The 13,624-nt window shown below is 41.7% G+C and overlaps 1 protein-coding gene across 2 annotated transcripts in view; it reads left to right on the forward strand.

Annotated features, from left to right (window-relative positions):
* The window catches only part of rapgef3 (Rap guanine nucleotide exchange factor (GEF) 3), a 115,630-nt gene that overhangs the window by 37,571 nt on the left and 64,435 nt on the right, over nt 1-13,624 (forward strand). For both annotated transcript variants that reach the window (XM_039746859.1, XM_039746860.1), the window contains exon 2: nt 7,463-7,507. In XM_039746859.1, the coding sequence (XP_039602793.1) occupies nt 7,463-7,507 (45 nt within the window). The remainder of the gene's footprint in view (nt 1-7,462; nt 7,508-13,624) is intronic.

Here is a 13,624-nt window from a genome sequence, read left to right on the forward strand (position 1 = left end):
CAGTGGGGCAGCAAACCCAGTCTACCCTGAGCTATTCTTAACAGTTAGCTGATGCCTCTCGAGGTTCATGAATGGAGTAAAACGACTAGGGAGTCTTTGGATCGTCTTTGTCCCAAAGACCACACACAGCTAGTATATACGAGACAGTAATCCATCCTCGATCGTGGGGGTTGCATTCCAGAACCCCCCACGATAGATGAAAATCCGCGAAGTAGAAACCATATGTTTGTATGGTTATTTTTATATATTTTAAGCCCTTATAAACTCTCCCACACTGTTAACATTATTAGAGCCCTCTAGACATGAAATAACACCCTTTAGTCAAAAGTTTAAACTGTGCTCCATGACAAGACAGAGATGACAGTTCTTTCTCACAATTAAAAGAATGCAAACATATCTTCCTCTTCAAAGAAGTAAACGTCAGGGGAAGAGAATGTCAGAGAGAGAGAGTAAAGTAAACAATCAAAAAATCAATACGTGCTTTTGTGCTTTTAAGTATGCCAAAGCACCACGATAAAGCGGCATTTTGTAGAGGAGCATCCGTATCCTCTGTGCAAACAGCCCCTCTGCTCACACCCCCTCCGTCAGGCAGAGAGAGTGAGAAAGAGAGAGGGAAGCAAACAATCAAGCACCGCGTGGGAAGCACATCGCATATCATTGAGGAGTTTTAGTTAATATGTAATACATGCTCTGATTGGGTAGCTTCTAAGCCATCCTCCAATAGCGTCCCTTGTATGAAATCAACTGGGCAAACAAACTGAGGAAGCATGTACAATAAGTTAAAAGACCCAGTGTCCGCAGAAATCTGCGAACCAGTGAAAAATCCGTGATATATATTTAGATATGCTTACATTTAAAATCCGCGATGGAGTGAAGCGCGATATAGCGAGGGATCACTGTATATCTTAGGGTATATACAGTATATACATCTATGCTTGGAAGTGTGTGTGTCTGTCTGTCCGGCCACGGCAAGAGGCTCAAATAAAGCGACTCTGTCGCCAAAGTGAAACCACCGCCACTAATACACAAGCAAGGTGAGCACATCGGCAAAACGAAACCTCAAAGAAGAGAAAAACTCGCTTAGCAGCGATTGACTGATTGAAATGCCAGAATTATTCATGGTCTATAGGAGCCCCGGCTTTTTACAACACAAAGGCTGGTCAAGTTAAGGCGTTATTATTGTGTTAATACATTAATTAATGAATTAATTCTGACAGTTATTTTATCTCGCATCAACACAGTTATTGTTATTATTTTTATTTTTATTATTTTGAAAGCTTTAGTTTCACTAGCAGTCGGTGATCAGTGATCTTCTTGTTACAGAGTTTTTTGATACGCTTTTGCTTGAAGGAAAGTCAGCTTTGTTGATTTGACCTCGATTACCTGCGTGTGCAAGAGTAGCGAAGAGCAAACAGCTTTTAAAATGGCATGTGGAGAGATGCCAAAGTGAGTCCTCAAAGCCAAACTTTTTTCGTATTATCACTGAATCAGACACTGATTTGATGCAAGTGATCTGGAGATGTAGATCAAAAACGAAAGTGAGGTACCGGCATCAGCCTATCGTGGTGCTGATGCACCTATGGCAATGTTCGCCTAGGTAGACAGCCACTTACAATGGCAGGAGGTACAAACAATATTGCGTCTCACTGCAACTGCCACCCCCGCGCACTCGTCTGACAAAGACAGCCAGGCAACCAGCCCACCATGCATTCCAGCTGGCCGCTGCTGCAAACTGGCAATGACAGCGGGCAAATCAGGCAGCAACAGAGGATTTATGTTGATTTATGGGTGAAACCATTGCTTTGTTTTTTTTGGAAAAAATATTAGCCCTCAAAGAGTTGCTACTGAGCATGGATTGTTTATGCTGCTTCCTGATAAAAGAAAATGTTTCTGCTGGTGTCTGTTCAGATAAAATAGTAAACAGATTTAGAAATGTGAACTTGCTGTTGCTCAGGAGGTGTCTATTATAATGTTGTGATCGTGGCTCTGGACTCTGAGTGCAACTTGTTTTTCTATAACATAGTAGATATATATATGAATGAAGGGGGACCCAAAAATAACCGGAAATATTTGTAAAACGTGTTTAATTTAATTTTCTGTACAAACTACAATTAGTCTCCTTCACAGTACTCTCCATTGGCAGAAATACACTTATCTAACCGTTTGTTCCATTGTTTAAAACATTTTTTAAATTCGTCTGAAGTAATGCCCATTAATGCTCTGGTCGTTTCTTGTTTTACCTCTTCGACGTCAGCAAAACGCCTTCCTTTCAAGTCTTTTTTCATCCGAGGGAACAAAAAGAAATCACACGGAGCTAAATCCGATAAGTAGGGTGGGTGGTTCAGGGTTGTCATACCGTTTCAAACACAATAGTTTCTGCAACACTTTTTTCACGAAGAAAACAAAATTTCACTGCTACGTGTTGCTCACGATAATCGGCCATCGTAAAAAAAACGATGCTTGCACAAAACTACTTTTACAAAATTCACTAAACACAAGCACAACCTTCCAGACTGATGACACTTGGCAGACTGACTTGTGAGGAGTGTAACTAGATTGCCCTAGCGGCCCAACCACGTACTACCTAACAACCTAACCTAACCTAACCAACCTAACAACAACAAAATTCTGGTTAATTTTGGCCCAACCGTGTGTGTGTGTATGTATGTATGTATATACAGTGGTGTGAAAAACTATTTGCCCCCTTCCTGATTTCTTATTCTTTTGCATGTTTGTCACACAAAATGTTTCTGATCATCAAACACATTTAACCATTAGTCAAATATAACACAAGTAAACACAAAATGCAGTTTTTAAATGATGGTTTTATTATTTAGGAGAAAAAAATCCAAACCTACATGGCCCTGTGTGAAAAAGTAATTGCCCCCTTGTTCAAAAATAACCTAACTGTGGTGTATCACACCTGAGTTCAATTTCCGTAGCCACCCCCAGGCCGGATTACTGCCACACCTGTTTCAATCAAGAAATCCCTTAAATAGGAGCTGCCTGACACAGAGAAGTAGACCAAAAGCACCTCAAAAGCTAGACATCATGCCAAGATCCAAAGAAATTCAGGAACAAATGAGAACAGAAGTAATTGAGATCTATCAGTCTGGTAAAGGTTATAAAGCCATTTCTAAAGCTTTGGGACTCCAGCGAACCACAGTGAGAGCCATTATCCACAAATGGCAAAAACATGGAACAGTGGTGAACCTTCCCAGGAGTGGCTGGCCGACCAAAATTACCCCAAGAGCGCAGAGACGACTCATCCGAGAGGTCACAAAGACCACAGGATAACGTCTAAAGAACTGCAGGCCTCACTTGCCTCAATTAAGGTCAGTGTTCACGACTCCACCATAAGAAAGAGACTGGGCAAAAACGGCCTGCATGGCAGATTTCCAAGACGCAAACCACTGTTAAGCAAAAGAACATTAGGGCTCGTCTCAATTTTGCTAAGAAACATCTCAATGATTGCCAAGACTTTTGGGAAAATACCTTGTGGACTGATGAGACAAAAGTTGAACTTTTGGAAGGCAAATGTCCCGTTACATCTGGCGGAAAGGAACACAGCATTTCAGAAAAGAACATCATACCAACAGTAAAATATGGTGGTGGTAGTGTGATGGTCTGGGGTTGTTTTGCTGCTTCAGGACCTGGAAGGCTTGCTGTGATAGATGGAACCATGAATTCTACTGTCTACCAAAAATCCTGAAGGAGAATGTCCGCCATCTGTTCGTCAACTCAAGCTGAAGCGATCTTGGGTGCTGCAACAGGACAATGACCCAAAACACACCAGCAAATCCACCTCTGAATGGCTGAAGAAAAACAAAATGAAGACTTTGGAGTGGCCTAGTCAAAGTCCTGACCTGAATCCAATTGAGATGCTATGGCATGACCTTAAAAAGGCGGTTCATGCTAGAAAACCTCAAATAAAGCTGAATTACAACAATTCTGCAAAGATGAGTGGGCCAAAATTCCTCCAGAGCGCTGTAAAAGACTCATTGCAAGTTATCGCAAACGCTTGATTGCAGTTATTGCTGCTAAGGGTGGCCCAACCAGTTATTAGGTTCAGGGGCAATTACTTTTTCACACAGGGCCATGTAGGTTTGGATTTTTTTCTCCCTAAATAATAAAACCATCATTTAAAACTGCATTTTGTGTTTACTTGTGTTATATTTGACTAATGGTTAAATGTGTTTGATGATCAGAAACATTTTGTGTGACAAACATGCAAAAGAATAAGAAATCAGGAAGGGGCAAATAGTTTTTCACACCACTGTATATATATATATATATATATATATATATATATATATATATATATAAATAACAGAATGTCTGTCTGTTCCCTATATATCCTTTGACCGATCTGTACCAAATTTTGCACAGTTGCTCTGATTACTTTGAAATCCAAAATGTTGACCCTAGGGGGCCCAGTGCTTTTTTTTTTTTTTCTTTTATTTAAATTCCCGTGTGTTACCGTTTGCAAACCAGTGCCACCTGCTGGCTCAGAGCAAGCGAAACACCCAAACAGACTGAAGCCAGACTAACAGACAAAATGACCAGAGCTTAACACGACTTACCTGTGCAACTCCGAGTGCTGCTTTTGTCTACTGTAATATTAAAAGGAGTATCGTGTGCTTTTGATTGAGAGTAGAAGTGGAGCACAACACAAATGTAGAACCAAAGGGTTGTGTTTAACTCCTGCTTTGTCAGGTTTTCTTCAAAATTTAAGCAATACGAACTGCCTACCTTGAACTAAGAGGACACGTCAGACATGACAGCATTCATGGTTACAAACCAGCAAGGAGTTAACGCAGATTGACCTGAAAAGAACAAATTCTCGCAATGTCATGTGCCACTTCTATCTACTGTACTATTAAAAGGAGTATCATGCGGGTGAGGCTTAATTGAGAGTGGAAGTGCAGTGCAACACAAAAGAGAATCAAAGGGTTGGTATTTAAGTCCTGCTTTGTCTGCTTTTCTTCACAATTTAAACATTACAGGCCGCCCACATTGTACTAAGAGGATGTGACAGGTGTTGTCTGTTGGGCTATCACAGATTACTTTGGTTAGTGGAAGTTTAAAATGCCAGTGCCAAGTCCAAATCCACAATTACAAAATAGCCACATTAAAACTGTTTTGACTTAAAAAGAAAAAAATGCCAAAGGCCTAAAATCTCAAATAAGGAAGCGGAGAACTGGCAAAACCCCTGGCCCATATAAACAAAAACTTAACATTTAAACTTAGTTCACTGGTTTGTTTTGAGACAATTTCTTTATTAAATAAACTAATCCAAAAATGTGCCCCAAATCAAAATTATTTAAAATACCGTCTGTGGGGGGCACTTTTTGTCATTGCTTTATTGTGTTCTGTTTTGGACAGGGGGGTAGCATGGTGGTGCCTTGCATCAGGGAGACCAGAGTTTGTGTCCCGGGTCCTCCCTGTGTGATTTTTGCATGTTTGTGTTGGTTTCCTTCAGGTGCTCCAGTTTCCTGCCACAGTCCAAAGACATGAGGGTAGGGTGGATTGCCAACACAAAATTTGACCCTAATGTGTGTGCTCGGTGTGTGTGTTCACCCTGCAATGGATTGGCGCCCTGTCAAGGGTTTGTTCCTGCCTTTCACCCTATGATAGCTGGGACAGGCTCCAGTAGACCACCGTGACCCTATTCGGGACTGGACGGGTTTGAAAATGACTGACTGACTGTTTTGGACAGTTTTTTTATATAACTAGGGGGCTTTGCCCCTGCTCGCTTCGCTCGCCAACCCCTGTGTTTGGTTAATCAGATATGCAATTTTATTTTTTTTCTTTGGAATTGTTTCAATTTCATTATTTTCACTTTTACTTTAAAGCTTCATTAAAAACAATATTTTTTTGAGACACATTGTGACAACGCAACGTATAACTGCCCGTGAGTGAATATTGCTTCTGTTTCTCTAATAAGTAATCTGACTTTTTCTAATGGTTGTCCCTGTGATTTATTGATTGTTAGAGCAAAAGCTATTCTCACGGTAAACTGTAAACATTTTAATACAAATGGCATATCACGATCTCCTTTGGTGTGTAATGTTATTCACAGAATATATACATTACCTTTCTTTTTGCCTGTTAAAATTTGCATCGCATCTCCATGATCATAAATATACACCTGACCGAATTGTGTATTCTTTGAAATTCGTTGCCTTAACTGTTCCGGTACCATAGATTCTCATAGCGAATGGTCCATTATTGTGTAAATTCACATTTTGTGCATTGAATGATGCAAATGCGAAAAGACTTTGTTGTCTACTCTTGCCTTTTATTTCTTACCTCGATTTGTCCTGCTCTTTTTTCAGTTACATCTGGTTCTGATGATTAATCACCTTTTGTTTGCGGTAATGCGATATTTTCTGTCTTTTCTTTGATACTGTAGCGACTGACATGATAAAGTGTCACAAAAGTTTTACTTGAACAATCACTAACTTCGTAACCCCAAACACAACTTTCTAGCACCCTCTTCAATCCCTCATCCCGAGCGTCTCCACTACCGCATCAATCAATAACCTGCTCTCAGTCTTCCGTGCTGTACTCTGCCCTCCGTCAATCGGACCGAACAGTCACTTAAAACCAAAAAGGCCTCAACCTGGCTGGGACACTACAATACTTTTGAATTTTACTGCATTCATATTCTGTACCTTTCTCTGCATGTATTGGGCCATCGTTTGTTTGAGCCTTTCGAATTCCACTGCTTTCATAATCTCTTATCTGCCTTTTTTTCTCTCCAACGCCTTTGTGTCTCTATTCTCCGTATTGTCCTTATATGCTTTATATGTGTTGAGAGCACAGGATCTGTCTGCACTATGTGCTTTTACACGACTGAGTGTTTTTCGTTGGGTGTGCTCTTATATGATATCTTTTATAAGTAGGGCATGTCTTGCAAGAATCTCGTGTTCCACGTCCCCGCGAGACGGCCCTGGGACAATCTTTTGGCACCAAGTCTCATGTTTACGGTCCACGCGAGACGCTCTGTGGCAAGTCTCTTTTATCTCGCGGGTCTTTTAAATGTCTTCCGAGAACTTCCGAGAAGATCATGTATCGTCGCCTTGCTTTTGCCTTCCAGGATTTTTTTTTTATAATAGAGAGATCTTTCCAGGGCTGATCTACAGATCATTTCCAAAGTCAGGAATAGCCATGGGAACTCGAATGGTAATTTTTCTGAGGTTCCCCCTTTTGGCCCCAGGAGTCCCTTCAATCCAATTTGTCAAATCTCACAAGGCCAGATCAACCCCGGGACATCAGTCCACACATATCAGCTTGGGGAAATGGTATTCTTTCTAAAGGTGGCCCTCAAATACGTTAAGAACTTTACATATATAGCAGGGCAGAGAACCCAGAGCAGTATACCAACCCATCACCTGGTGAACAGGCAAAAGTAGTAAAGCCGTCCAGCTCTGATGAGATATTTTGTTCTTCTTTTTAGACGCCACTTTCAGAAAGCTGGGACCCTGCTGACATTATGAAAAAGGTAAGAGCCATTTTAAGTGCATAATTTAAACTCTGGGCCCAAAATGTGATACAAACTTCAGACCCGCTAAACAATCAGGGTCGGATTAAACACCATTTGGTCATCTTTTTGTTTATTTTTGTATGGTTTTTGTTAGTGTAGCTGTTATTGATGTTTATAACTGTAATGGTAATGTAGTTGCTCTGATGTTACTTTATTTCCAGGCACAGGTGTGTGTGTGTGGCACACGCAGTACCAATGCTAGGTTATTTTGTGTCATAGGCCAAGCTTATTAGTTTGCCAACTGACTGTTTGGTAGCTAACCCATGCAGCTGGGTACCCCCCATTTTATGATCTGCGCCCTAGGTGAATGCCTAATTTACCTTAATGGTGGTGTTGGGCCTGGGCACACGGTATGTGATGTCACAGCTGCCATCTTACTTAAGATCAAGTGGCAGTTATGTGAACGTTTTTCTAAATAGAGGAAAGTCTCGACATTGAGAGAAAACTAGTGATGGGATAATTAATTTAAATTCCTGTTGTCCTGGCTAAATTGCCAACCATGGCTTATTCATTATTCTCCCATAATCATCTTCTGTTTCTAATTGGCTGTCTCTCTCACCACTTCACCACCTAACAGCTACTGTGTGGTGGACAGACTGGTGCAAAAATGGCTGCCATCGCACCATCCAGGTGGATGTTGCACAATAGTGGTAGATGAAGAGGGGACTGGGCAGTCTAATGGTCTGGCATCCCTACAGATTTTAATTTTTCTCCAGCCAAAAGGAGTTTTTTTTTCTGTCCCCCCTAGCTATTTGACCTTACTCTTATTCTATGTTAATTAATGCTGACTTATTTTATTTTCTTACTGTGTCTTTTATTTTTCTATTCTTCATTATGTAAAGCACTTTGAGCTACTGTTTGTATGAAAATGTGCTATATAAGTAAATGTTGTTGTTGTTGAAGTGGCTCCCTAATCACTATGGAAAAAAAAGTGCTTTGAGTAATGAGAAAATAGCTGTATAAATGTAAAAAATTATTATTATGATGATGATTCATGTTTTAATCTTTGCCTCTTTTTATGGTTTCTGAGCCTCACCTAGCCCTTTTGGTTACAACGCTATCCTGCGATCGGTCTCTGCTGTTCTCCCTTATAAGAATCTCCACTTCTCACTATCCACTGTAGTGTGTATGTTTTTCTGTTGCATACAATAACCTGAGTGGTCACAGCAATTAACATATGAAACATAACAGAGGAAATAGCACAAGCAAATTTTTAATCAGTCTATGTGTAACCAAGCTTCTACGTGTTGGCTTAGAATTGGTCATTAACAACGTAATGAAGCAGAGCAGACTGGTATGGAGAGTACTCGAAGTTTATTGCCACTTCGTTCACACCTATAACATTCCATTACGTGCACCCCAGGGACAAACGTAACACGCCCCCTTTTCTATGGTATCCCTGAGAGGACAAAATACTCTCAGTAGGCAGCCTCATAAGGTCGTTGTCTTCTTCTTCTTCTTTCTCCTGCTTCTGTTAGGGGTTGCCATAGCAGATCATCTTGTTCCATATTTTCCTGTCTTCTCCATCTTGCTCTGTTACACCCATCACCTGCATGTCCTCTCTCACCACATCCATAAACCTTCTCTTAGGCCTTCCTCTTTTCTTCTTCCCTGGCAGCTCTATCCTTAACATCCTTCTCCCAATATACCCAGCATCTCTCCTCTGCACATGTTCAAACCAACATAATCTCGCCTCTCTAACTTTGTCTCCCAACCATCCAACTTGAACTGACCCTCTATTGTCCTCATTTCTAATCCTGTCCATTCTCGTCACACCCAATGTAAATCTTAACATCTTTAACTCTGCCACCTCCATCTCTGTCTCCTGCTTTCTGGTCAGTGCCACCGTCTCCAACCCATATAAGATTGCTGGTCTCACTACCATCCTGTAGATTTTCCCTTTCACTCTTGCTGATACCCATCTGTCACAAATTACTCCTGACACTCTTCTCCACCCATTCCACCCTGCCTGCACTTTCTTCTTCACCTCTCTTCCACAATCCCCATTACTCTGTACTGTTGATCCCAAGTATCTAAACTCATCCACCTTCGCCAACTCTACTCCCTTCATCCTCAACATTTCTCTGACCTCCCTCTCATTTACACACATTCATTCTCTCTTGTTCCTACTGACCTTCATTCCTCTCCTTTCTAGAGCATATCTCCACCTCTCCAGGGTCTCCTCGGCCTGCTCCCTACTCTCATCATAAGGTAAACCTATTAAAGAAAAGAACATTGTAGGGGGCCCTGTTATACACATATACGCAGGGTGAGTCAAGATTATGTTAACATTAATGGTACTGCTATGCATATACTTATATACAATTTTTGTGGACAATTTATATGCCGCATATGGTACTTGTGTTGAACATGATGGCGAACATGAGGTTGAGACATTTCTATAAATTATCTTGCACATATGAAGTACGTTTTTTGAATAAATTGTTTCCGCTATTCAAATATTAACATAATTTTGGCTCACCCTGTGTGTATATGTATTTTATATATACATATATATATATATACATATATATGGATATATATATATATATATATATATACTGCTCAAAAGAATTAAAGGAACACTTTTAATCAGAGTATAGCATAAAGTCAATGAAACTTATGGGATATTAATCTGGTCAGTTAAGTAGCAGAGGGGTTGTTAATCAGTTTCAGCTGCTGTGGTGTTAATGAAATTAACAACAGATGCACTAGAGGGGCAACAATGAGATGACCCCCAAAACAGGAATGGTTTAACAGGTGGAGGCCACTGACATTTTTCCCTCCTCATCTTTCTGACTGTTTCTTCACTAGTTTTGCATTTGGCTACAGTCAGTGTCACTACTGGTAGCATGAGGCGATACCTGGACCCTACAGAGGTTGCACAGGTAGTCCAACTTCTCCAGGATGGCACATCAATACGTGTCATTGCCAGAAGGTTTGCTGTGTCTCCCTGCACAGTCTCAAGGGAATGGAGGAGATTCTAGGAGACAAGCAGTTACTCTAGGAGAGCTGGAGAGGGCCATAGAAGGTCCATAACCCATCAGCAGGACCAGTATCTGCTCCTTTGGGCAAGGAGGAACAGGATGAGCACTGCCAGAGCCCTACAAAATGACCTCCAGCAGGCCACTGGTGTGAATGTCTCTGACCAAACAACCAGAAAGACTTCATGAGGGTGACCCAAGGGCCCCATGTCCTCTAATGGGCCCTGAGCTCACTGCCCAGCAGCATGCAGCTCGATTGGCATTCGCCATAGAATACCAGAATTGGCAGATGCACCACTGGTGCCCTGTGCTTTTTACAGATGAGAGCAGGTTCACCCTGAGCACGTGACAGAAGTGAAAGGGTCTGGAGAAGCCATGGAGAACATTATGCTGCCTGTAACATCATTCAGCATGAGCAGTTTGGTGGTGGGTTAATGATTGTCTGGGGAGGCATATCCATGGAGGGTCACACAGACCGCTACAGGCTTGACAAAGGCACCTTGGCTGCCATTAGGTATCAGAATGAAATCCTTGGACCCATTGTCAGACCCTATGCTGGTACAGTGGCTCCTGGTGCAAAACAATTCCTGGCCTCATGTGGTGAGAGTATGCAGGCAGTTCCTGGAGGATGAAGGAATTGATACCATTGACTGGCCACCACACTTTCCTGACCTAAATCCAATAGCACACCTCTGGGACATTATGTTTTGGTCCATCCAATGCCACCAGGTTGCACCTCAGACTGTCTAGGAGCTCAGTGATGCCCTGGTCCAGATCTTGGAGGAGATCCCCCACAACACCATCTGTCATCTCATTAGAAGCATGCACCGATGTTGTCAGGCATGTATACAAGAACACAGGGGCCATACAAAGTGCTGCGTACAATTTTGAGTTGCTGCAATTAAATTTTGGCAAAATGGACTAGCCTGCCACATAATTTTTCACTCTGATTTTTGGGGCGCCTTTGAATTCAGGGCTCTGTAGGTTGATCATTTTCATTTCCATCAAACGATGTGGCATCCTTTCGTTCTTAACACATTACCCAGTCTATTTCAGTATAGATATCCAGGGGGATTTCTTTTCCCATTGAGATCTGATGTGTTTTCAAAGTGTTCCTTTAATTTTTTTGAGCAGTTTATATATATATATATGAATGGAGTGAGGTGGCCCCTTTTATAATGCACCTGGATGTGCTACAGGTGCTTCCTGATGACCTTCCGGCAGCACTTCCTGGTGTGGCAGAAGTGCTGCATGGGCACCTGGAAGCACTCCAGATGTATCTGCTTCCTGGTCCAGCAGCACTTCCTGTTGCGGTCCATGTCTCTGTAATAGAGTTGAGCTGGAATGACGTGGGGGGGCGGAGTTTCGTGTGACATCATCACTCCTCCCACGTAATCACATGAACTGCAGTGCATAGAAAACCAGGAAGACCTCCAAAAAGCGCTTAAGAAAACATGCATTATATAATTGAGAAGGCAGCGAAAAACAATAAGAAGCGAGCGAGTGACATATACTACCATATTCATGAGTGCTGCTACCTCGGAAAGAAAGCAAGGTGTAAACCTAAACTTTAAATTAAGTTCATAGACAGGCTGCTGCTGGCGTTTCACATGCCCACAGGTAATGCGGGATACAGGTTTAATGAGAGGACGAGGATATAAACGAGTTTTGATCACTTTGTAACTAAGTTAAAATTGTAGGTGAAGGGGTGTGCTTATGCAAATTCCTAGAGACTGTGTTTGTGGGGGATTGACAGTTAAGGCGGGTGGGGAGTCACGTCATCATCTCCTCTCCCATTTACCTAATTTCACTCTGAGCTGAGCTCCGTGGCTAACGCCGTCTTCCGAAGCAACTTCGTCACACTGCCACCAAATACTCACAGAAAAATCCACAAGTTAATACACACGCTGTCTCTAGAGTTTCTCCACACTGAATCCTCCAGGCACTACTTACAAAAGGTTACACTGACAATCGTGTTACGTTAATTTTAAAATCTTTCCTTTTCTTAGCACAAGCACAGCTGAGAAGCTTCGATGCATGTGCTCCATAACGCGCTAAAAATAATGCATTTAATCACACTTTGCATTACAAGCAAAGGGAGCTTTTGTCAATGCATGATTTCCTGGTACACGATTACATTGATCAGCGCATCCGATTCATTTTACCCTCGCACCACCTTAGTTTGAGAAGAAGTATGAAAAATATGAGGTTAACACAGAAAACAGATCACCAATTCAAGCTTTATGAATAATCGATTCGCCATCAATAATTGTTTTGGTAAAGCCATCCTCCTCCCATTTTATAATTTTTCCGCCACTAGCCATGATTAAATGAACGGTAAAAAGTAAGAGCAAAGCGAGGGTGACTTATTTAGGCAGGCATATATATGACAGCAACACTCATGACAATGTCAATCATGTTACGTTATTATTAAAATGTTTCCTTTTCTTTTCATTACTTCTTTAACACACTACTTCTCCGCTGCCAGGTGCGGTATTTTGCTATATATATATATATGAATGACCTCCAAAGAGCTGAGACTTTTGATATCATGAACGTGTCTGCAAAACTGGGGTCTCCTGCCCAGCAAAAGTCGAGCAGCCAGCGCGTGCATAGCTGTGCCGCCTTTGAGACGCTGACTGCGCTTCTGCCTTAAGTCAAAGTGAGCACTTTTAATTTTTTCTTCCTCCCCGCGCTATAGCCCAGACAAGTGCAAACACGGACCCCTTTTCTACACCATGGCAAAATAATATTAAGGCGATTCACACTTTCTTTTGCACGTATACGATTATGAGGTCTCAGCTCGGATTATGAACACACGCACGAGTGGAGGACTGACAGTGCCATCACAGCCGATTAATAGCAGGGACGTCTCACCAGTCTACACAAGACCCACCGCGACTGTCCCCAAAAGGCGATCATAACGTCAGCGAACACATCTCTCTATACTATATAAAAGAAAAAGGCAACTTTCCTTTCTTTACACCTTTTTTCCTTTTATCCCAAACCAAAGCCTTTCTCTCTTAACACTGCAGAGGACACAAAACTAATTTTCTTTAATTGCCGGTAAGGCACATTACCAGAGGCACAA

This window comes from Polypterus senegalus, chromosome 3, assembly GCF_016835505.1.
Source record: "Polypterus senegalus isolate Bchr_013 chromosome 3, ASM1683550v1, whole genome shotgun sequence".
In the NCBI taxonomy this organism is placed as follows: domain Eukaryota; kingdom Metazoa; phylum Chordata; class Cladistia; order Polypteriformes; family Polypteridae; genus Polypterus; species Polypterus senegalus.